We start from the raw sequence: 25,757 nt of genomic DNA on the forward strand, positions 1-25,757 counted from the left end.
CTTTCCCATATCCTTAGGCAAAACACTTCACTACCGCTATATGTATGACTGATTCGTGTTCTTTTGACCTTGCATCATTCATACGTGTATTGGAAGTCAAGAGTAGAAGCAAAACTTAAAGAACCTTCTGGTCAAAGATGTTGCGTTGCCTACTTCCCAATCTCCAAAACCCCTTCGGTGTATTATGGATGGTGTGAGTTTTCAAATTTATGCTGGAGACTTGGCCCCTGACCCCCTTGTACATCAATAAAAAAAAAATAAAAAAAAAAATAGATTATCCGGAGTATTATTTTTTGATATTCTTGTTTTTCAATTTTTATGCATAAATTTGAGATAATTTAGTATTGCAATATTCAATATGATATGTTGGCAGTTTTGGACGTAAGTAAGAAAGGGGGATTTTTGTGTATGGTGGTCACTTTTTTTTCTTCTCAAGAACCCTACTGTTCCTAGAAATAATTTCTGGCTACACCACTGCATCATATAAATAAAACAACGATAGATAATCTTTAAGTTTTTTTTTATCGCAGATTTTAGTTTTTCTTTTAGACGAATTTAATGTCAAATCGGTCAGTCACAGATCTCGACCATCTTCGATTTGCAGTAAATTTAGCACATGTTTTTGGTATGATACAATAAGTGTTTTCCATAGAAAAATCGATCATTTTGACTCGAGAATAACTTTTGAAAATGGCCTATAATTTTATGCATGCAACTTATTTGAAAAAATCTAACTTCGAAACTGTGGATTTTAGAGAAAAATGTTCTATGAAGAAGTTGTAGTGAACTGTTTGGAATATAGGAAAAAAATGTTGCATGCAAAAATTTATAGGCCGTTTTCAAAAGTTATTCTCGAGTCAAAATGATCGATTTGTTTTATGGAAAACACTTATTGTATCATACCAAAAACATGTGCAAAATTTAATCCAAATCGAAGACTATCGAGCACGATTTTTATTTTTTTCGGCTCATTCTGGATGGAATTTGTCTTTAGTGCCTTCGATTATCAGGAGGATTCGATTACGCTGCGGAACACGTGTTTGCCTCAAGCATCAAAACACCGCTATTTACTCAATTAATGGTTGCTGAATCCATTGCCGTTCTCAAAAATATCTCAGCACGTCTAGTTTTTGAGATATTGGCTTTTGAAAATGCAAAAATTCACTATATCAGTCAACTTACATGCAGTTTTGCCAACTTGTATGGCAATTTATGTGCTTAATTTGAGTCAGAATTCAAACTTCATGTTGAAAACAATACTTGCAGCGAAGTTCATAATACTTTCGATGCTAAAACTTATTTTTTGGCGATTTTGAAAAGTATTGTATTTTTCTACATGACAGAAACGAGGAGTTTTGTATGCAGACTGCAAGCATGTTGAATAAATCGATTAAATCTAAATTTTATCGTGAAATTTCACTCAAATTATATCTGAAATGAAAGTTTAAGTCCTATTTTGCATGCTTGCTGGATTAGATCACAAAAAAAGTTTGATAAATCATACATTACATTTAATGTAAACATCAATAAAGCAGTGTTTTATACAACTTAGGTGATCTGTAGTTAAAAATTGTGACGTGCAGGGACATTTCTGAGAACGGCATCAGATTCAGCGACTCCAAATCTACTAGAGACACATAATTGAAACCTTGAAACACGCGAACATGCCATTTTTGTTACGCTGTGTTATCCGGAGTGAAAACAAATCAATACTCCGGATAATCGGGTCCGACCTGATTTTGACAAAAATTTATTTTACGCTGAAAGATTGTTCTGTAGCACAATTCGCCAAAGTATTTTTGGAAAAAATTGAAAAAAAGAAATGGCTACGGATTTAAAAATAAATTATCTTTTGTTGGTATCTGGTTCTTGTCTAGTCAATGTGTTCATGAAGGCTGGGTAGAATAAATAATGTGAGTATTGCATATTTGCTCAGAAAAAAAAAGTTTGACCCATTTTGTCTCAGGGTTTGAAAAATTTAGTTTAAGCATACGTTCTGGAAACAGCTTGTCAAAATGCGGGTATCTAACTTTATGACTTTTCATTCGCTTATTATCATAGCCTATTAGTGTTTGAAAGGTGTGTGCAGGAATAAAAAAGGTCAATTTGATTTGTATATGGGAAGATATGTGGGTCCCATCCTGCCGCTCCTTACCCTAAACAAAAGCATCGAAGTGTCCTTTATTGTATCCAGTTTTTTTATGAGGGAGAGGGAGATTGTCACTAATCATATGGACTTTGTTACCTACGTAAGCTGCAACAAAAAATGCGTATATTACTATAGGCAGGAAACATATGGGTAGGAAACATATAAGTTTGTACGGAATATAGCTAAAAAGTTCTTATTTAAGATGTTTCAGTTACCATTTTTTTACAAGATAAGAAGTTTCACAGACTTATCACTAGTGCATAAAATAAAAAAAATGTTAACTTTAAACTTATCGCACAGAAATCACCGCTCGATGCAAGCACACCATCAGCAGCAGAGTTCGACAGCACTGTCCAAGGCGCCATCCGTTCTGAAGAAGCCACTGGACGGCGAAGATCGCATCACACTGGTCGTGGACAACACAACCTTCTCGATCAATCCATCACTGTTCACCGCACACCCGAACACCATGCTGGGCCGGATGTTCAGCTCCGGTATGGAGTTCACACATCCGAACGACCGTGGAGAGTACGAAGTTGCGGACGGCATCTCACACACGGTCTTCCGTGCCATACTGGAGTACTACCGGAACGGTGTGATTCGGTGTCCACCGACAGTGTCCGTCCAGGAACTGAGGGAAGCCTGCGACTATCTTCTGATACCGTTCACGGCCGATACCATCCGTTGTCAGAATCTACGCGGATTGCTGCACGAGCTAAGCAACGAGGGAGCTCGCGAACAGTTCGAAATGTTCCTCGAATCGTTGATTCTGCCGCTGATGGTCACTTCGGCAGAACGTGGGGACCGGGAATGTCACGTAGTGGTACTGTCCGATGGTAAGTAACTTTGTGCCGCAATTTGGAGTAACATTGATCAGTTTTTATACGTCTTGATTTGTTTAAAACATATACCCATCACTTGTAGTTACAAACTGCATTTTGTTTTCTGAAAGTCTAAAGCACGATCATAACATGATTTAGGCGTTTTTTATATAGCTGATTTAGGGAAAACATTGAGCACGTAAAAATGTAACGCAAAACTTAAATGTTTATTAGCAATTGAACATAAAAAAAGAGACACCATTCTCGATTGTATTCGACATGTATAAACGAATAATGTTGATTCGAATTTTATGTACACTGATAGACATAAACGAGGTACAAATTTTGCCGAAATTAAGTTGACAATTCTAATAAAACAAAAAGTTTTAATATAGTGATTTAGGGTACGTGAATTCGAAATTACCCGCGACTAACTTTTTTTTTTCATTTCTCAGACGATGTCGTCGATTGGGACGAAGAATATCCTCCTCAGATGGGCGAAGAGTACTGTCAGACAGTGTCCAGCACACCGATGTACCGCTTTTTCAAGTATATCGAAAACCGAGACGTGGCCAAGCAAGTGCTGAAGGACCGAGGATTGAAAAAGATTCGCCTCGGCATCGAGGGATACCCAACGTACAAGGAGAAAGTGAAGAAACGCGCTAGTGGTCGCGTTGAGGTCATCTACAACTACTTACAGCGACCGTTCATTCACATGTCCTGGGAAAAGGAGGAAGCCAAGAGTCGGCACGTTGACTTCCAGTGCGTCAAGTCCAAATCGGTTACAAATTTGGCCGAAGCCACGGCGGATCCGGCACTCGAACTGGACTCGGGTATGGTAACTCATTGGCAGGGTTGGTAGCAGGGCTCTATTTTATGCAAGTTTCTGGAATCTCTATATTTTTAACGGAAGGTTTCTGAAATCTCTATTTTAACCGAGATTGTCTATAAGGTCTGTAACAAAAAATAAAGGACAAAATACATTAGTGAACATGTAAACAAATTACAAACACATATTTGTAACGTTCCCTTTGTCTCTGGTGTATGGAACGTCACTCTTTGAGCCCAACAGAATAACGTTAGACGGCATCCACAAATTGCGTTACGTAGGGGGAGGGGGGGGTTGGCTCAAACGTTACGGCTCATACAAAAAAATTAAATTTTTCATACAAAAAGCGTTACGGAGGGGGGGGTCGAAAATTTCCAATTTTAGCGTTACATAATAAATGGACGCTGCCTTAAGGGTTCGTATAAAATTTGGAGCTTTGGACCCTCAAACTGGAATGCTTTTAGCCGACAGCTTATCAGTTGCTTGCGTTTACTATACGAGTGGCGTGAGTTGAGAACTCCATTTGATTTACACGGCGAGTCACTTCACTCGAGTGGTGAATTGTCACCTCGCTATACGAGACCGACAATTTTATTCTCACCTCACGTCACTCGTAGAATAAGCCCAGCTATCTTCATAGCTAAAATTTGTTCTAGGATTCTGAGGAATGTTCTAGGATCTCTAAGGAATAAACATCTCATCTTCTAGTTCCTGTTAGGTTTTACTTTTTCAAAGGCCTTTTTTGCTCATTTTTGGTTCTTGTTTGGTCTATTTTTCCAGACAATTTCTTCAGAATTTGCTCCAGAAAATCCGTGAGCACTCAAAACATCTTCAGTTATTTCTCAGAGACAATATCAGAATTTCCTCAGGATATTTTTTGTCAATTCCTTCACCGATATACCCAGTTGTTATATGAGATATTCCAAAAATTCATACAAGAGTTCTTCCAAGGAAATCCACAAAGATTTTAAAGTTTTTCGAAAAAAAATATCGTCAGGGATTTTTTTTTAAGGAAGATTAACGAGAACGCCTACGCCAAATTTTCCAGTTATCTTTTCTGGCAAAAGGTCCTCAAGAGTCCAGCATTTCTTTCAGAGAACCTTGTGGGAGTTAATTAAGGGTTAGGTACCTTAAAACTTTAAAAGGAGCCCAGATAGCCGTAGCGGTAAAAGCGCACACGCAGCGAACTGGACTATCGAAATTCATACATTTTGTTTTATGAAAGGTGGAACGATTATTGCAATGCGAGCGCTTTATGTATCGTTCCAGCATCACTCCACATCAAGGCGTCGATAGGCGCGTGGTATACGCACGGACCTATCGATGGCAAAGTTCTTGGTTTGTTTTTGTTTTTAAATTTTGGTTTCATAAAGCAAATTTATGAATTCAACCCGATTCCTTGTGGCGAATTTCCATAAGGGGTTCTTGTATTTCGATAGTCCATTTGCCTGAGTGTAGAGTATCTTCGTACCTGCCACACGATATACACATGCAAAAATGGTCACTTGGCACAGAAAGCTCTCAGTTAATAACTGTGGAAGTGCTCATAAGAATACTAAGCTGAGAAGCAGGCTCTCTCCCAGTTGGGACGTAACGCCAGAAAGAAGAAGAAGTACTTTAAAACTTTATCAAGTTTCATCAGATGGTTCTTTAGAATTTCTTTCCTAAGTACCTCCCGATTTGAGCTAAATCTCCAATAGTTTCTGAAAAAAAAATCCTTGACATTTCGCTGAAAGAGACATCGCTGGAAAAATTATTTAAAGAATTCCCTGGGAAAAGAAGTTCTAGAGAAGGAATCTTAGGAGCAATCCCTAGGGTAATTCTTGAAGATATTCGTATAGAAATAGAACTGAAATCTTTAAGAAGTACTGAATGACTATTTTGTTAGAAATCCTAAAGAATCGCTGTAGGAAATACTGGTTCAATTCTAGAGGATGTTTCATATCAGAATCTTGAAGGAAGTCCTAGCGAAAATAATGGTAGAACCATTGGATAAATTCCAGGAGAACTTATGATTTTCTTGACCAAAAATCTAAAGGAATCTTAAGAGGAATTCTTAATGGAATCTCTGAGGAAGCTTCTGTTATTATCCCTATAATAGTTCCTGAAAGTATCTAAAACGAAATTCTTGGAGGGGTTCCTATATCAATTCCTGGACAAAACGTAAAAAAAAACAGAAATACGAGCAATAAAACTTTATGTAATGTCATGAGGAACTCCCACCAAAAATATCTTAGAGAAATGTCTGCTGATATACTCTGAGCAAAAAACAGCTTATCTTCTAGTTTCTGTTTGATTTTCTGGACCATTTTTTCTTCCTGTTTGGTTTTTCTAGACCATTTTTTCCTCCTGTTTGGTCTCTTTTTCACGAAAGAGGTCTCTAAAGTTCCCATTTCAAGACACTTAGTCGCTATCAGCCCTGCTTTCGTAAAAATCTATAGCATTTTGAAATTATTTTCATTTTTTATTGTAGCTGGAAATCCCCTACCGCAGCGACATTTCGACATTTCAAACGAGCCGGACGTGGATGCAATTCGTCCTATCGTAGCGGCCATTGCCATCGATGGGGAAGAGGGAGCTGTCGGTGGACTGGTGAACCCAGAAGACGTGGCCGGATCCGACGAGCCGTAAGTATGGGATAAAATCAGATCTTTAGGAAATCAACGCACTACTGTAAAGCAAACGATAAAATCTAATCCAAATTATTGAAACAACATATTTGATTGCTAAATCGATTACTGTTCATAAAACTTCTATACGCTGTGCTGGATCAAGATGATTCCATTTTCGAAATAAAGGGACGACACAAATGCATTGAAATATTATCTTTATATTTAATATTTTTACCACTACTCAACTATTAAATATCGTTGAACGAATTTCATTTTCTTCGTGTTGTTTTGTTTTTAAATATTACTTTCTTTTCAAGACTTGTTTCAATCTACTCAAGACATTGAGCTCAATAGTGGCCAATGTCAGTTTCATTAGGTTTGTAATATCTTCAACGTTTTCAGTAAACTATTATCCACTTATATACCAGCATTTTTATTAATCAACAAGTAACCATACAGATAGAGAACTTTAAAAACAATAAAATAAGCATCCTCCTTGATTGTCCTCCATCTTTAAACTGTTTATTTTTATAAGTCTTATCAAGAAAAGTCAAAGTGTAATAAATTACATATTTATGTTGCTACTAGTATGAACATGCACAATTGCTCGAACTATTTCTTATCCCAAAGCCCTGTTTCCAGTACATATACCTAAGTTTGAAACTCTACACCATCGCATTACTCTCCCAACCGAACGATCGCTCGACGGCCATCTTCCACTTGCTGTATCTCATGTCGCGCTCATCGTCGGTGATCTTCGGCCGGAAAGAGGTACAGTTGCTTTCTACGCTGACGTTCTCCACATCCCAGCAGCCGACAGCACGACCCGCAGCCATTGCCGCGCCCTGTTGGAAGAAACGACAGTCGATTAGTAGGGGTACCCAATCAATTAGGCTAACTTTAACGTGTTTTCTCAAATATGATTAAAGTCCAAGGGAATTCGGAGTTTTATCGCTACATGAACGTTTATATGTTATTCATCTACCAGAATCTCGGCAACACACGTGAGCTGCGAACGTCTTTTATATTGGTCGATCAAAGAAAGATTGAGCAAGTTGGGTATTGAAGGTCGATTGTTTATCATGAATTTTCGACGATCAATTTGGCAGTAGGTAAAATTCCAATCGACCCGACCAGTTGCACCCCAACTGATGCAAGGTTCAAGGCCCATCATTTAAGGTGAAGATGAATCGAAGCCAAACTTCAAATTTTCAAGAGCACGGATCTGGAGAACCAAACATCCGTTTAAGCTGAAAACTAGCTGGTGGTGACCAATCGATTAGGTTTTCAGCTCAAACGGAAGTTTGGTTCTCCAGATCCGTGCTCTTGAAAATTTGAAGTTTGGCTTCGCTTCATCTTCACCTTAACAAACGACAACGGCCTATGACTGATAGATTTCGTCCTCTCGAAGAATATGCATGTTTATAACACATGTCTCCAACATAATCAGTCGTATCAGTGCACCTGAATCGCATGATCGGACGACAATTTATGGCCATTATGATATCGTAGCGCTAACATTGACTCCGACCACTACCTGATACTGCCCCCAAACTATCCGTCATCGACGATGTACGGTACCGACGCTCGCCTCGGTACAATCTAATGCGACTAAAACAACCAGATGTAGCTAATGTACATCAGCAGCATCTTGGAGACACCGTTGTCGGATGAAGCCGGACTCGATAGGGCCCTTTTTGAGGACTGTTATAGGACAGTCAAAGCAGCCACTAATGACGCTTCCGAAAGCATTTTCAGATAAGTGGAACGAAGCGTAAAAAACGAAAGGTTCGACGAAGTGTCAGGAAATTTTGGAGAAGAATCCAGCTCAGGCTGGAGCTCGGTACGAGGCAAAACGGGGCACGATATAGACTAAAACGAACACAACAAAGCCACCTATTCTAGGAAAATCGTGATTTGGAAGAAGCAGAAGAGATGGAGACGCTGTGCCGTGCCGTTCTTAATGAACGCGAAAGTTCTACCAGGAGCTCAACGCATCCGGCAAAGGCTTCGTACCATAAGCTGACATGTCCTTGCAGGAGGGGAACATCTTGACGGACGACCGCGAGATGATCGAAGGGTGGACATAGCATTACAATGAACACCTGAATGGCACAAAGAACTCAGCCACAGATAATTGGGGCAGTAAGGGTGTCATTCAGCAACTCTGGCTTGTGGGATAATGATTATCGATCGCAGCAATTGATTCGCACCACCAAGTACACCGGCGGCCTGTTCTCTCTAGGAGGGGCTTTTCTCGGCATGGAAGCATCACACCCTCGTTATATCACAGCAACTAGTTCTTCACCGTTTAGGTCCAGAGTGTTGCGTTCGCGCCTCAGGGCTTCATTGAATACTTCGCCGTCGAAGCGCGCTGTTTTCCAACCTCGGCCTTGGGTCGAGTTACATCATACTGCTCTCCGTTCGCCTGGTATTAGGTATAATATAGCGAATCGATTGATGATCGCTATGAGTATAACCGTCATGGTACCTAAAGGTTGGGACTACAAAACGTCACGTCGTTAATCGATTCTGCAACATTTCTGTGGAATGTACTCACTGTATCTACATTTGCCAGCTCTACATTTAATGCGGACAGGGATTCTAACAATAGTGGGCCTCTTTGGTTGGTGCAGCGGCTACCCCACTGGCGACTTTATTATATGGAAAGTGATGCATTAAAATCACCAGGCTGCCGATTAGCTAGTTCGGCTATCATCCTGTCGACCATGTTGGAAAATTCGTCAATCGACCACCTTGGGGGGCGCGTAACAACCGCAATAGAATACGCCGTTGATTTTTGCTATCGCAAAACCGTCATTTAAGATAAAGACTGCTTCTTGGATTGAATATCGTCATGTCGTCCCTATAGCTGCTAGCTGTTGAGACTTATCCGCCACCCGGTTCCCGTTGTCTTAGTTTCCGAGGCTGACTGCCAAAGCAGCTGCTGGGCTGCATCACAATGGTTTAAATTAAATGGTGGTTAACTCTTCCTTACTCGATATTCCATATCTCGATATCGAGTTAGAGAACCATAGTAAAAATTGGTTTTCATGGCTAACTCGATGGTCCCTTAGATTGCAGTTGCACTGGTTTTGTGTTCTGTAACTCGATACCTCCCTAACTCGATGGTCCCTTCAATATCGAGTAAGGGAGAGATGGCTTTGATACTCCGCTTGTGCCCATTTGGATCCGCCCGTTAAGTGTCCGTTGTCTGCCCTGTCGACACATATTAGGCACTTAGTGATTTGCTTACAATCGCTTGCCCTATGGCCTCCGGTGCCGCATTTTCTGCTCATCTTACTTCTGTCAGGACCATTGCAATTCGACGACTTATGGCCCTTCACGAAAAACTTGAAGCAAACTTCAGGAGGCTGTTGTATGCTCAGCCGGAAAACCGACCAGCCTACCTTGAGTATGCCCAAGTTCTTCGCTTTTTTGGCCTCTGCAACCGACAGCCTGATCGCCGCTACCTGGGTGTCATGCGGGCTCTTTCTAAGGTGGATGGCCTTACTGGCTACGTCGAGGTCACACTGCTCTTTGAGGGCAGCCGAGACCTTCACTGCATTGGTTTCCTCATACACATTTTCACACCGGAGAGTCGCTTTTGCAGTCAGGGATCTTACATCAACCTCGACGCCAAGTACTTCTTGTGTCAGTTGCTTGTAGACTGCACCCTTTTGCTTGGCGCTCTTCTTTAAGACTTGGATCATTTCACCTGTTCACTAGTTCGCCTTATGCTCCGCACATCAGCGCCTTATGGTGATCAATTCTCCGTGCTTCTCATCGGCTTCAGAACCTCGGCGTATATCGCTTCCTCCGTTTTGATAACGAGGGCCCCGCCTAAATTCCTACGTTTCGCTGTTTTCGGTTTTGTTTAGCATTTTCCTTGGGCTCCGTTTTTGGTTTCCTCTGTTGTTTCTTATCTCCAACTCGTTTCCACGGGTTGCTGCCTTGCGCCTTGGAGAATGGGTCACTTTTCCCTTAGCAACCATACACGGAGAAAACTGAAAATCCATTTTTCTCTCCCTATTTCATTCGCTCCTTCTGTTGTTGTCAGAGAGCGATGAGTAAAACAACCCAAAAACCGAACCTTTGTGCGTTACCTCAAATTTGAGTAAGTGGCATAGAACTGGAAGTTGAGTTATTTGATCTGCCGGTTGAGTGAAAAGAACCTAGCCAGTAGGTATTTTTTCGCATGGCTGCAAATGAAAACAACTTCTACCCCATCAACTCAAAATGAGGTTAACGCACGAACCCCCGGAATTGAGTGGAATGAACTCACTTTTGAGTACTTCATTTTTTCCGGATCCTCGGAAGGTCCCCTCTTTCGCATCGCGTATCGAATAATATAATCAGATATATAAGCGTTGCCTGTGAAGAAGAACATTTCAGTCTGACACTTAGAGTCTCTTTTGCCTTCTACCTTGCCAAGTTGTGCCTTGGCTTTCTCGTAGTCCTGCTTTGCAGCTAGGACTGATTATTTTGCTCTCAATGTTGACATCGAGTTGCTCAGCACCTACCTGCATTTTCGGGAGGTACTCCTTATTACGATCCATGGCCTCGATTAGATTATGAAAGTTCATCAGAGCCAGATGTCTGCGACAAGGTCGTCAAGGCGGTCAATACGTTAGCGGGGTTTTCCGAGAAGCCTGAGATGTGCCTTCATTATCGTATGTAGATATAGAGTTCCGACCTAGGCCAAATGTCTCGTAAAGTTGAACAGCTGTGTCTCACACTGGGGCAGATCGCTGTTTTCGACGGCCATAACCTCTAGTACTCTAGATATGCATCCTAGAGGTTTTGGTGTCTTCGACAAAGTATTTTGGAAAAATTTGTACTACATTTTGACTCATGCAGGTTTGATCTAGATAAGTGAAAACTGATCTAGATCAGTTTTATCTTTCGATAGGAGCGTCCTAGCAAAAAACTTTCTTCTACAAAGTTGTTTATTGAGCCATTTTTGACATTTCTTCCGAAGACACTTACACTCTATCACTGACGTGGATGGTGATATAGCGGCACCCACGTCAGTGATAGAGTGTAAGTGTCTTCGGAAGAAATGTCAAAAATGCCTCAATGAACAACTTTGCAGAAGAAAGTTTTGGCCGTTGAAAACAGCGATCTGCTCCAGTGTGTGTCGTTGGAAGCAGTAAGCGTCGTTTCCGGAATGATTCCATAGGACGTTGGATGCTCGCAACGGTGGGAGACGGGACCGTGGAAGCCACCATAGAACACGAGGAATTCTGTTGACAGGGTAATAGAACAAATCCTATCCAAACAGAAGCAACAAATGACAAACTTGCCAACGATTGAACGATTGAACTCCGTCAGCCAGAACGATACAATACAACTGAACATTATTGACCCATTGGTTTCGCCGAAGAATCAGCGAACCACTACAATTTGATCGCTGGACCGACCTAAGCTCCCATGTAGTCAGTATTGGTGAGAATATATTGCGGAAGAACGAAGAACCAGTTTGGGCAAAAAATCCTTCCAGTAGGACATCAGGCTTGTAGTCCAAGCTTAACAAGGGAAGTATGCGTAAAGTTCTTTACTCCGTTTTCCTGTGAAATCAGAGTTGACAGAATTGGTGCACAATAGTATGAGAACGAAGTTGCAACGCTCAAAACCCATTGACATTGAAGAAGACCGGATTCTAGTTCTTCATAAACCTATAGATGCGCACATTATCCTTGCCATGTGACGTATCACTGACAGGAAATCATGTAGGAATGGGTCAGTTAACTAAGAGTTTTTTAATAAGTGATGGCGACATTGTGTTTATGGCCTTTCCACGAGAAATGCTACTTAATTCCGATCAACCAAAATACTGCAAAAGTTCATTTTAGATATGTAGGTAGGTAATTCTGTTGCATAAGTTGTACCACCGAAGTTCGCGAAAACTTTTAGCCACGCTCTCCGATAAACAGTAATTAAACCAAATAATTAATATCACTTACCAAAGCTGTGGTCTCCACCACGGCAGGCCGTTGCACTTCCAGCCCAATCAAGTCCGCCTGCCACTGGGTCAACAGTGAGTTGGCGGTCATTCCACCATCAACCTTAAGTTTGACCAGCGGAATTCCACAATCCTTGTTCATGGCATCCAAAATGTCCCTAACTTGGAAACACACTGCTTCCAGACTCGCCCGTACGATGTGACCCCGTTGGGTATCCTCCGTAATTCCGCAGATAACGCCACGTGCTTCCTGGTTCCAATAAGGAGCGTAGAGGCCACTGAAGGCAGGTACAAAGTAAACGTCGCCATTGTTTTCCACCGACAACGCCAATTCTTCGGATTCTTTGGCACTGGTCAGAATGTTGATGTTGTCGCGTAACCATCCAAGAGCCGCGCCCGCTATAGCGACAGATCCCTCCAGAGCGTACGTCGGATGAGCTTCCGGACCCATTTGATAGGCAACGGTCGTAATCAAACCATGCGACGAGTCAATCAACGCATTTCCAGTGTTGTACAGCAAAAAGCACCCGGTTCCGTAGGTGGCCTTGGCCTTACCTCGAACAAGGCACTCCTGTCCCACCAAAGCCGCTTGCTGATCTCCCAGGCATCCACTTAGCGGAACTCCTTCTAGGGCCTTCAGACAAATTTTGCCGTACACCTCCGAGCTGGACCGTATCTCCGGCAGGATCTCAAATGGAATGTCGAAGAACTTGCCCAACGTCCTATCGTAGTGTAGCGTTTCGATGTTCATCAGCATGGTACGGGATGCATTGGTGACATCGGTAACGTGTGCTCCTCCATTGACGCCGCCGGTGAGATTCCAAATCAGCCATGTGTCGACCGTCCCGAATAGACAGTTGCCGTTCTTGATGGCCGTTTTCACCTAGGGGTAATTCAGGGGGTTAGTCACTATATACTATTTGGTCATTGTTAGATTACAGTCAACTCTCAATACCTCATAATTCCGCCCTAATTGCATTATCTTTTGACAGATACACGTATTTCGACTACCACTTGTAGCCCTCATCAGTTTCAGTTACGCATATCCACTAGTAAATTCACTAACTCTTTCAATTGAGGCTTTGTTATTGACTTTTTTAAGGATCTGTGTAATTAGTAAAATGAAGCTTTGTTTATGAATGACGCCTAGGGCTCTTACTATTAAGCGTATCGTTTACCAGGACGAATCTTTCAATTCACCCCTTTAACATTTTCAACGCTTCCAGTGTTTTCTCGTAGAAGTCCAGAGGACTCAATGGCTTTTTTTTAAGCCGAGTAACACGACAACCTTTCCTCCCCATCCCAAATTGACCTGCATGCGGACACAGCCGGCACCGGAATTGTTTAGTACAAAGAATTGAAACCCCAATACTTGCACACTGAGTCTAATCCCAAGTAGAATCTGTTGGCTCCTTGTGCAAATATAGTTGTTCTTGTAATAATGGAGTAGCAAATGCTCAGTGTCTTGCAAGCAAAATTACTATTAGTCTAAACAAATGCACTAGAGATCACTTCATTTATTACTTCTAAGATTCTTCTAAGAATTCCACAAATTATGTTTCCGGGTACCTCTTTCAAATGATTTCTCCATAAATTATCTCAACAGTTTCTTCGAAATTTCCTCCACATAGTTATTTTCAGGAACACAATCGAGGATCGTTTTTAAATCTCTTCAACAAATTATTTAGAATTTAAAATTTGACTGAAACTGATAAAACCTTTTACTATTTTTTTCCTTTTAGATTCTTGCAGACATTCCTACTGGAAGTTTTCCAGAACCTACACAATCAAATAATCCAGCCCGTCTTTGAAGAATCTCTATATAGTTTTTTAAACAATTTCACCAAAAATTCTTGGAGATTTTTTTTTTGAGTTTTCATCGATAACTTATTCTGGGCGAAAACCCACGTTGATAATGTTTCAGGCATTCCTCTGTGGACAATTTTCAAATACGCTGTGAGATTTTCTAAGAAATTGCATTGAAGTTTCTGACAATTCCTACATAAATCCAACAAAATTTTGTTTTAGTGTGGTATCTCCACCCCACACAATTACCGATTCACATTTTTTTTATCAATGTTGTCTATAGAAAAGTGATATCAATTAACGACTTACCTGGTAAGATTCTTAGGACAAATTCCTATTGCTCTAGAAATTACATCAAAAATTTATCCAGCTATTATTTGAAGTGTTTCAAGAATTTCTTCAGTAATTTCTTCAGAACACTGATATAAAGTCCCCCTTGAGACTTCTATTGATATTTTTTCTTCTACGATTGTGAGATTCTTCCAAGAGCTCTTCCAGAAGATCCTCGAGGCGCCCTTCTAGGATCTGCTTCATGAACTCCTGCAGGAATTTGTTACCCGTTTCCTTTAGATACTAATTGACGAATTCCTCTAGAAGCTTTTGCGGTGATTTATCTTTCTTCACAAATTTATTTCGAAACTGAGGAAACTATCCCGGGAGTATCTCTACCCCAAGATTCTCAAGTAATTTCTCTAAGAATTGTACAATAAAGTAGCTCATCTTTATGGTACAATTCTTAGAGAAATTACTTGAGGATCTCCCGGGATAGTTTCCGCAGTTTCGAAATAAATTTCTGAAGTTTTCAAGGTGAAATAGTTTGGAATCAACTTCTGAGATTGCACTAAAACTTCATGGGCAGAAATCTCGCGAAGGAAGCATCCAACATCAGTGATCTTTTTATAAGCCATTTTACGAAGCCTGGTCAAATGACAGGAGACCTGGGATTTTTCAATCATCGGCGTCAGTTTTCGCGATGATGATGGTTGATGACTGTGCGCATTTCTAGCGTAGCTTTTCATACAGGCAAAAACTTAAATGGAGAAAAAATATTAAAATATTTCTGATCACAAAAATGCCTTTTTATGTGCAATATGAGTAACAAAGAGGTAGCTGATACAATAACTAGGTGTAATGTTGCAGTAACGAACATTTTTGGATCTCATTTTTGTCATTTTCTCCATGTCCTCGTTTGGTAAGATGAGGCGTTATTGAAAATCACGCTGGATTTAATCCCAGGTCTCCTGTCAATTGACGCCGTTGTGGCGATCAGCTGTTCCGAAACGTCTCGTAAAATGGCTCATTTTGGCTTTGTGCACTAGCAGAAAGCTTAAAATAAGAAAATCAGAAACGTTTTCAAACTATTTCTACAGATTAGTGCCTTTGAAAACGTGAGTAGGGGCACAAGTAGACCATTGTGGTGGCCATCTTTGAATTTCAAGATGTTTCATCTTAAATTGGCACACAAGTTTCGAAAAAAAATCTCCAGGGCTAAGAAATTTTCAAAGTTATCGAACCGACGGTATACAATGTCAAAAGAATAGTATTTCAAACAAAAAGATTATTTTTTGCTTAATCATTTATTTAATACGCTCATGAGCCATCTGGCATTATGGAGCTGAATTCCTTAAAATGTTTGATTAAATTTAGCCTAATCACTTTTACTTCGTAATGGAATGCATTAATAAAATTGATACTTCTACCTGGTTCGTACCGTTTTTGATTATTCTAAATCTCTATATGGAGATAAAGATTATCGAGATATGGAGAGTCGACTGTCGTGAGAATTATGTATGGAACCATTGCTATATCCGATTGACGATAAGATAATACAATCTTCATTTTTCCACAGCGCAAGTTAGATTAAAATCGCATTAAAACTCACCTTTGGAACATTGTCGATCAGCCAGCGCAACTTGACCGCCGAAAAGTATGGCGACAGGGGCAATCCACACAACGGTTTCAGATAGTTCTTGTTCCGGGTCTTATTGGGAACCGTTTCCAGCAGCTGATCGACGGTGGAAGCCGTTCGCATATCCAACCACACGATGGCATTGTACAGGGGTTCTCCCGTCGTTTTGTCCCACACAATGGTCGTTTCCCGTTGATTGGTCACACCGACGGCCACAATGTCGGTCGGGCTGCCACCAAGTTCCTGCAGTTTCTCGATGGTCTTCTCGATGCATTCCTCAACCACGGACAGGATCTCCTTCGGATCCTGCTCGACCCAGCCTTCCTGGGGGTACATCTGGCGCAGTTCCTTTTGGTGGAAGCAAACAATGTCACTGGTTTCCGCCCGGAACAGGATGAATCGTGCCGAGCTGGTTCCCTCGTCGATGGAACCAACCAAGTCGCCGAACTTGTTGGTGTGGGACATCTTGACCAGGTAGGCCGTGTAGTTGAATCAAGCAGGCTTTGAGCTACCTACGAGAATTAAATAACTGTCTACTGAGATAGGGAGAGATGTGATATCGATATAGTATGGTATCCCGCGTAGTCGAACCAAGTAGGCTTCGAGCTCCCTACAAGATCTAGAACACTGCCCACTGAGATAGGAAGAGGTGTTGGTGATATCGATATACCAGTATCCTGTATAGATGATTTACCTACCTGTTCGGTTAGCTTTCCCGATTGAACTAAAATCGCTATTAAACAATCCGACCAAAGTCCTGCTTATCTAATCTTTAAACCTATCAGTTCCAGTTCGTGACGTTCGTGCTTTTTTTTTAAGGAATTCACAGGCCTCCAATTAGGTGTCACAAACGGCAAACCTATATTGCACTGAATGTACATACAAACTGTTTGAACACTGGAGAATAAAAGACACAAGCTTGTATAGAATTGTGTTGATAAAAGACGGATGGATAATAAACGGCGCACATCTATAAACAGCACCGTGAGGTGGTGTGAAAATGGTCGGTTTCGCTCAAGGGTAATCGTTATTTTTGTTTGGCCGTTTTGAGTCGCTGAACCTTTTCCACCTATAAATTGCAAAACAAGGCATAGTATAGGCATTGAACGAACAATATTGAACAATAGATTTTTTTTTTAATTTTCCGTACAAAATGCTCAACCTTAAATAGGGGGTTAGATCTGTGTCCTTACAGTCCTTCAGACATACCTTGAACTACAACATATATTTTGACAGATTTCAATAATTAACGTAACATAATAAAAGAAATAGCTTGATTGTATCTTCAGCAAATATGTAGATGACAAATATGCATATTATTTTCAAATAAAATAATTCAAATAAATAACTGAGGAAAGGCTATATCTATATATTTTAAAGTTTCAACTAAAAAATAACTGTTTTTCAGATTTCTTCAATGTGTTAAACTGTGTGATAAACACTGTCACAATCACAGTATTGGAAACATGAATGCCCAGAATTCACATCTCTTAAAACAGGGTCCAGCATTAGAGCATCGATAATCATGAGACTGGCTCAGCGTTCACCGTTTAACGCTCATGGTGTCAGTAGATCACCATCACTATTCAACGAATTCAATACTGTAAATTTGTTGAATGGTTCTAAAAGTTCATTAGGGTACTCAAATACTGTACTTGTTGGTTCACTGATGTAATTATTGATAAAAATCAAATCACTTATGATTTACAATCAAACGATCTCGATAAATTTAAAAATTTAGGATAAATTAGGTGTTCCCATGAGCATGGTACGCGGCAAAACGTGGAACGATACAGACTGAAGCGGAAACAGCAAAACCCGCCTATTCCGGGACAAAAAGCGCCGCCTGGAAGAGGTGGAATGCCAAGAGATGGAGTTGCTGTACCGTTCTCAAGAAACGCGGAAGTTCTATCAGAAGCTCAACACATCCCGCAAAGGCTTCGTGCCGCGAGCTGAGATGTGCCGGGATAAGGATGGGAGCATCTTGACGGACGGACGCGAGGTGATCGAAAGGTGGAAGCAGCACTACGATGAACACCTGAATGGCGCAGAGAACACAGGCACAGAAGGTCAGGACAGCGAAGGCGATGGCTACGTCAGCACAGCGGATAGCGGAAATCAACCAGCTCCCACGATGGGGGAAGTTAAGGATGCCATTCAACAGCTCAAGAACAACAAAGCCGCTGGCAAGGATGGTATCGGAGCCGAACTCATCAAGATGGGCCCGGACAGGTTGGCCGCTTGTCTGCATCGGCTGATAGTCAGAATCTGGGAAACGGAACAGCTACCGGAGGAGTGGAAGCAAGGCGTTATATGCCCTATCTACAAAAAGGGCGACAAACTGGAGTGTGAAAATTATCGTGCAATCACCATCCTAAACGCCGCCTATAAAGTGCTATCCCAGATTCTCTTCCGTCGTCTATCACCTATAGCAAACGAGTTCGTGGGAAGTTTATCAAGCAGGTTTCATCGACGGCCGCTCGACAACGGACCAGATCTTTTCCGTGCGGCAAATCCTCCAGAAATGCCGTGAGTACCAGGTCCCTACGCACCATTTGTTCATCGATTTCAAGGCGGCATACGATAGTATCGACCGCATAGAGCTATGGAAAATCATGGACGAGAACAGCTTTCCCGGGAAGCTCACAAGATTGATCAGAGCAACGATGGACGGTGTGCAAAACTGCGTGAAGATCTCGGGCGAACACTCCAGTTCGTTCGAGTCTCGGCGGGGACTACGACAGGGCGATGGACTTTCGTGCCTGTTGTTCAATATTGCGCTTGAAGGTGTCATGCGGAGAGCCGGACTTAACAGTCGAGGCACGATTTTCACGAGATCCGGACAATTTGTTTGCTTCGCGGACGACATGGATATTATTGGGAGAAAATTTGAAACGGTGGCAGATTTGTTCACCCGCCTGAAACGCGAAGCAACAAGAGTCGGGCTAATGGTGAATGCGTCGAAAACAAAGTACATGCTGGTTGGCGGAACTGAGCGCGACAGGACCCGCCTAGGAAGCAGTGTTACGATAGACGGGGATACCTTCGAGGTGGTGGACGAGTTCGTCTACCTCGGATCCTTGTTGACGGCTGACAACAATGTTAGTCGGGAAATACGAAGGCGCATCATCAGCGGAAGTCGTGCCTACTATGGGCTCCAGAAGAAACTGCGGTCAAGAAAGATTCACCCCCGCACCAAATGCACGATGTACAAAACGCTCATAAGACCGGTAGTCCTCTATGGGCATGAGGCGTGGACTATGCTCGAGGAGGACTTGCAAGCTCTTGGGGTTTTCGAACGCCGAGTGCTAAGGACGATCTTCGGCGGCGTGCAGGAGAACGGCGTGTGGCGGCGAAGGATGAACCACGATTCCATCACTTCTTATTTGAAGCATTTCTTACCATTCAAAACGAATACGGTGAATATCCCGTCCTATCGTATTTAGTAACGTCATGCCTGCTTGTTATTTCTAGTGGAAACTAGCTGCACATTTTTTCAAGAGAAACGCAATATATGCTGTAGTCTAATACTGCGTTCAGATCAAAGCTATAAGTATTAAAAATAATACATCTAGTTATCACTAGAAACAACAAATAGTTATGACGTTCATTATCAAATTTAAACTAGTAGTTTACACAACAAGTTGCAGAATGATGATTTTTACAGCACGTGTTGTACATTTATCTAACGAACCTCGCCGAATCGGATAATTGCGACGAGTGCTGTAAAAAACGAATTCTGCCACGAGTTGCGTACAAATGTTTTTGCAATTTCGTAAAAAGCCACTTGGGGGTATAAGAAATCATATTAAGATGTGTTTACCATCAATTTGCAATTTCTAGAAATTGTTGTGTAATGGTTCATTATGTAACTCGAAACAGCTACTTAAGGTGAAACTACATCTCGGAATCCATAAATGGCCGTCACAATGACCGACTTGTGCCAATATTCACGTTTTCGAAGGCACTCAACTGTAGAAATAGTTGGCAAACGCTTCTGATCTTGATTCCAAACTGTTTCATTTTAAAGAAAAAGCGTTGCGTAATAGTCATTGCAGAACTGAAATCAGTTGTGTGATGACTCTTACGAGACTGTTTACACGTCTTGTTTCGATGGTAGTCACACTATTCCTTACATACCTGAACTTCCTCTAAATTCCCTTTTCTCTCTTCATGCTATATCTTTCTCTGAGCGAGTTCTCAAGCGTTTGTCACTACTACAGAAAGTAGACCGTTTCATGTCAGATTGGCGTAATGGAAAAATAGCCTATTACGATGAGAAGTTGCAAAAAAAAAAAAAAAATAACTCGATACGAAACTTGATATTTGTTATTTCCAGTAAAAACTGCCCGATGTCAAGAGAACTAATATTACGTTACATGACAAAGAAAGGTAATCTAAGACAAGGTGGAATAGACCCCTGCAACTTTCTGAATACGGACCAAATGGATTTTTCTCTACATTCCTTCTTCAATACATAAGTAAGCTACAATAAAAAAAAACTATTTAAAGCACATTATGTTAGAAACAGGCGTTTTGACGAACAGTCCAACCTATATTAGATTAAATTTTTCTATTCGCCTAAACTTTATGCACTACCCATCACAAGTATAAAATCGTTGCAATACTGAGTATGTATTCTAAAATTAGCACTTTAAAGTTCAGCATCGCCCAAAACCTTATTTAAACATATTAAAAAAAAAAAAACAAAAATTTTAATGATTCCAAGACGTATCTAAGTATACAACTCCAAAACAAAATTTATTTTAAGTGAAATTTTTATCTGAATATCTCGGGAATCAGAAGCACAATGATCAATAACAACACAGATTCTTAGAAAAAAAAGAGTTTTTTGAGAGCTTATGAAAAAAATATGCAAAAATATAAAAAAAAAAAACAAAAAAAGCTATCGCTGTTTGAATATTTCTTTGTGATTAACAACTGAAGCTGCCGGTAGAGGGGTTAAGATTCAAACATATTTCAATCTTCTGGATTTTTTTTAAATATTCGTACCATCAGTGCACCAGTTTCCGCTCAGTAGTATAAAAATTGATTTGCCGTGTCAAAAACTAACATTTTTCGCACGGATATATTCTAGCAATATTAACAACTTTCAAATGAAGTTGTATGACATTGTTTTTGTTTGATGAAATAATTATTTATATTGAAAACACAAGACCTCTTGAGCGGTTATTGGAACACACACACTTCTTTCTTGCAGTAGTAGCTATGGTTAGACCATAAAAAACATCAGGATAAATAACGGAATTCGAAATAATGCATTGTTTGATAAGTTCGTCACGAAATCTGTTTACGTTTTCCGCTAAACGTAACACCTAGATGCAGTAACAAATGCAATTATTTTATTTTTAAATCTATTTATTTTGCCGCTGATTACCTTTACTGGGAGTCACATTGTGACATAAAATAGTATTGATCGACACAATAGTTGTTTTATGATAAACATTTGAACACATAACTTCGCATAACTGGTGCACTGATGGTATGAAATACGAGTTTATGAACTTCTCATTCCATTTTGTCAATGCCTACTTCTTACAGATGGGACTGACTTGCGATTCACGGCAGTGTTGTGATTTAAGATTAGAAAAAGTAATACCGGCCCGAAAGGGTTTACCGCATAGCGCACCGCACTTCGATTTATTCTACAACGCACATGGATCGGGCATACGTATAATTTACGTAATGGTATGGTGAATTCAAAAACTTATATTCGGTTGCACATTATTTCACATTCTCATTATGTGACAAGTATTCACATAGGGACGATGAAGTGTATTATTAATTTTCGTATATTTTACTATGAAGTTATGTCACCGACAAAGGGGATCTATAAGTAGATTTTGCATAGATACGGCGTCCATCTCATTCTTCTCGTACTTCGCTTTACGACAGCGAATTGGCTCACCCCACTCGTAGAATAGGCCCACTGCGATGCACACTGTTCAACAGGACCATACCATACCATTGGAGATGTCGAGACGTATACATGTATTTGTTGATAAAGTCTCTAAAGAAACACTCCATTCATTGCTGCTAGACAAGTACGTTCTAATTCCAGTCCATTCGGTACACGGTAGGTAGCTAATTGATAAGGAAGCTGCGAATCTGTGACCTTTTTCTCCACACAATGGTTCGAGCCTGGTTTATGGACAACGAGTCCACCGATCAGCGATTGGAGCATCACCTCACTCCGCCGGAGTTTCTGTCGCTGGAAGAACTCTTTAACAGCACCGGGGTCGAGTATTTCAAGGTATGTTACCATTGGGCATTCAGTCCGATCAAATTGTTCTGAGATAGCCTGAGGAAATATCTTCGTAGATCAACGTACCGACGTACGACTCGGATGGGGTGTTGGATGGCATCCGGAAGAAGCGCGGCTATAGCTATGAGGACGAGATTACTTGCTCCGAGAAGTGCCTTCCGGATTACGAAAACAAGCTGAAGAGTTTCTTCACCGAGCACCTGCACACCGATGAGGAGATTCGTTTCGTGCTGGACGGTTCGGGATACTTCGATGTTCGCAAGTGAGTTCGTTAGTTCCGAGCTTTGGTCGTTTTTACGATTAATTATGTGGAATATATTACAGTGGCAAAGACGACCGGTGGATCCGAATTGAAGTTACGGCCGGAGACATGATTGTCATCCCTGCCGGGATCTACCATCGGTTCACGTTGGATGTTAAGGTAATGGTGGAAATACAGATAACACTTTTCAGTTCTAGTTTTGATTTTGAGTATTTTACACTTCCAGAACTACATTCGCGCTAAGCGTTATTTCGTCGGAGAGCCTATCTGGTTACCGTACAATCGCCCGTGTGACGATATGCAATGTCGGAAGGATTATCTGCAGAGGCTAGAAGTGGGATTCAGTGCATGAGAAACTTCGACTTCGTATTGTATTGTTGAAAGTGCCTTCGATATTAAAGATTTGTTAACGACGATGGATAGGTACCTATTGTGATTTTTTTTGCGGTCGAGCTGGTAACAGACACGCAACTCTAGAAAGAAACTCAAGAACCAGTCAACATTGCACCGTGGTCCAGAAGGCATTTGATACGAGGTAAGATGCATTTAGAGCGGTGGTGAAATACGAAATACGCGAAATGCGGCTGGAGGAAAACTTTTGGGAATACCAAAAGTATTAAACAATGAATGCAACGTTTTATAAATAGGGTTTACAAAATATTTTCACCAAATATTTTATAAAAGTTTTTTTTTTTAATTCTGAGCAATTCTCGCTAAAACCAGGCCGCCATCGTTAGAATTCCAATTTTATGTCCCTGATCGCTAGTTTTCGATAAAACTTAAGGGTGGTCCTTTTTGTTTTCTCAAATTGGTGGACCCCTCGTACGCCAGCTAGCTAAACAGTTTGCAAAAAAGCCCATTTTTTTATAAATCTTAGGTATTTCTTTACGTGATATGTCTCATGTTTCGCTTGGAACACATAGCAAACTTAGTGGCATCGTATAGAGAAAGGATATAGCTTTCATTTAAAGTTTAAAAAAAATTGGCGGCCATTTTGAATTTGGCCACCATCTTGAATTTTGTTAGAAAAATCGTTTTTTCACCATTAGTGCACCGCTCGTTTTGAATTCTGAGATCACCATCAGAAAGCTGAGGAAAAATTGCGTAAGATAGGCTACAGAAAATAGGTGAGCAATGGTATTTATCCTATGAAATGAACGATTTTCTAAAACATGTTCCACGATTTTGACGTATATGGCGAGTGCAATCAATGCAAACATCATTTTTTATACAACAAAGATACAAGTTTTTAATATTTGGTGTATTTTTCGAGTCAGATGAAGAATAGGAGTATTATTTTGAGTGAAAAAATCTGGCAGCCATCTTGGATTTTGACGCCATCTTGGTTTTAAGTACAGTCATCTCTCCCTAACTCGATATTGAAGGGACCATCGAGTTAGGGAGGTATCGAGTTACAGAACACAAAACCAGTGCAACGGCGATCCTAGGGACCATCGAGTTAGCCATGAAAACCAACTTTTACTATGGTTCTCTAATTCGATATCGAGATACATAATATCGAGTAAGGGAGAGTTAACTGTAGTAGAATGAGTTTTCACCTCGATAGCACTCAACATGTTCAATTTTAAAGCTACCGTTACACTTACTATTCTTCTTGTTCTTCTTTTTCCTGACGTTACGTCCCTACTGGAACAGAGCCAGCCCCTCAGCTTCAAAAACAAATTATCAAGTAGAATTTTTTAACGCTTATTTGCCACCTGAATGATTGTTCTGCATATCTGCGAGTTGAAAAATAACATTAATTCTTTCATTTATTTGGTCTAAAACCATTGATAGAAATGAACAATCTAAATTCGACATGCTGAGTGCTATCAAGGTAAAAAATTCATTCTACTAGTCAAAATCAAGATGGCGTCAAAATCCAAGATGGCTGCCAGATTTTATCACTCAAAATAATACTCCTATTCTTCACTCGACTCTAATAAAACACCAACGATTGAAAACTTGTATCTTTGTTATACAGACAATGATGTTTGCATTGATTGCACTCGCCATATACGTCAAAATCGTAGAACATGTTTTAGAAAATCGTTCATTTCATAGGGTAAATACCATTGCTCATCTAGTTTCTGTAGCCTATCTTACGCAATTTTTCCTCAGCTTTCTGATGGTGATCTCAGAATTCAAAACGAGCGGTGCGCTAATGGTGAAAAAACGATTTTTTCTAACAAAATTCAAGATGGCGGCCAAATTTAAAATGGCCGCCAAATTTTTTTTAACTTTAAATGAAAGCTATATCCTTTCTCTATACGATGCCACTAAGTTTGCTATGTGTTCCCAAGCGAAATATGAGACATATCACGTGTAGAAATACCCAAGATTTATTAAATAATCGGCTTTTTCGCAAACTGTTTAGGGCTTGTTCATATATTTTATAACGCCTAAATAGGCCATTTTGGACACCCACCCACCCCCTCGTGACGCTTTTTGTATTGATACTCTACAATTTTTGTATGAGCCGTAAACAACGTTCGGACACCCATCCACCCCCTAAAACGTAATGAAATTTGTGAATGGGCCCTTAGCTAGCTGGCGTACGAGGGGTCCATCAATTTGAGAAAACCGAAAGGACCACCCTTAAGTTTTATCGAAAACTAGCGATCAGTGACATAAAATTGAAATTCTAACGATGGGTGCCGATGGCGGTCAGGTTTCAGCGAGAATTGCTCTTCTACTATGTTTTGGTGTACTATTTTATGACTAGTTTAATCCAAAGGTTTTTTGGAACGCATACAACAGTAGAAATCTGCTTGGTTCTTCTGTAACCCCCACACAGAAGCTATTAGGCTCATATTTGGCCACAATATGCGTCGTCATATACATAATTAATTCTTTGAAGAATAGATTCTACCTACATAATTACGGGTACGATAAACGTTCTCAACCATTTGCTGGCACGAGCACGTGAAGGTACTTCTGGTTATCCCGGAATTTGCACATGCTTCCACAAATCGTGCTTTGAGCGACCATCTTAATTAAACCAAAATCACTTTCACTTCTAATCATTTCAGGTGATTCAAATCCCTTGGTCGTGAAAGGTCTCACGACTTGAAAAGCTTTTAATTTTCTCGTTGTTAATGTATTGCAAATTCAAGAT

At 40.6% G+C, this 25,757-nt stretch overlaps 3 protein-coding genes across 9 annotated transcripts in view; 2 read left to right on the forward strand and 1 right to left on the reverse strand.

Moving 5' to 3' along the window:
• The window catches only part of LOC5565536 (BTB/POZ domain-containing protein 10), a 21,636-nt gene extending 14,635 nt beyond the window's left edge, over positions 1-7,001 (forward strand). Inside the window, exons 3-5 of one of the 2 annotated variants that reach the window (XM_021842055.1) lie at positions 2,450-2,985; positions 3,426-3,803; positions 6,273-7,001. In XM_021842055.1, coding sequence (XP_021697747.1) covers positions 2,450-2,985; positions 3,426-3,803; positions 6,273-6,430 — 1,072 coding nt within the window. In that variant the 3' untranslated portion in view covers positions 6,431-7,001. The remainder of the gene's footprint in view (positions 1-2,449; positions 2,986-3,425; positions 3,804-6,272) is intronic. The other variant, XM_021842056.1, reaches the window with a different exon arrangement.
• LOC5565537 (glycerol kinase) lies at positions 6,908-17,117 on the reverse strand. 6 transcript variants are annotated; one of them, XM_021842053.1, is made up of 4 exons: positions 16,790-17,117; positions 16,065-16,624; positions 12,378-13,259; positions 6,908-7,256 (listed from the first exon to the last, which is right to left on the reverse strand). In XM_021842053.1, exons 2-4 carry the CDS (start codon positions 16,554-16,556, stop codon positions 7,077-7,079), a joined length of 1,554 nt encoding a protein of 517 aa, XP_021697745.1. In that variant the 5' UTR covers positions 16,557-16,624; positions 16,790-17,117; the 3' UTR covers positions 6,908-7,076. The 6 variants fall into 6 exon arrangements, with proteins under 6 accessions (XP_021697745.1, XP_001649900.1, XP_021697746.1 ...); XM_001649850.2 differs by having other exon boundaries at positions 16,065-16,627; XM_021842054.1 differs by having other exon boundaries at positions 16,065-16,603; positions 16,786-17,117.
• Positions 17,118-22,108: 4,991 nt separating this feature from the next.
• LOC5565540 (1,2-dihydroxy-3-keto-5-methylthiopentene dioxygenase) lies at positions 22,109-23,065 on the forward strand. The gene is made up of 4 exons (XM_001649849.2): positions 22,109-22,365; positions 22,434-22,639; positions 22,702-22,798; positions 22,866-23,065. The coding sequence occupies exons 1-4, from the start codon at positions 22,243-22,245 to the stop codon at positions 22,989-22,991; spliced, it is 552 nt and encodes a 183-aa protein (XP_001649899.1). The 5' UTR covers positions 22,109-22,242; the 3' UTR covers positions 22,992-23,065.
• The last annotated feature ends 2,692 nt before the right edge of the window (positions 23,066-25,757 follow it).

The sequence above is a fragment of the Aedes aegypti genome, chromosome 2 (assembly GCF_002204515.2).
Source record: "Aedes aegypti strain LVP_AGWG chromosome 2, AaegL5.0 Primary Assembly, whole genome shotgun sequence".
Taxonomy (NCBI): domain Eukaryota; kingdom Metazoa; phylum Arthropoda; class Insecta; order Diptera; family Culicidae; genus Aedes; species Aedes aegypti.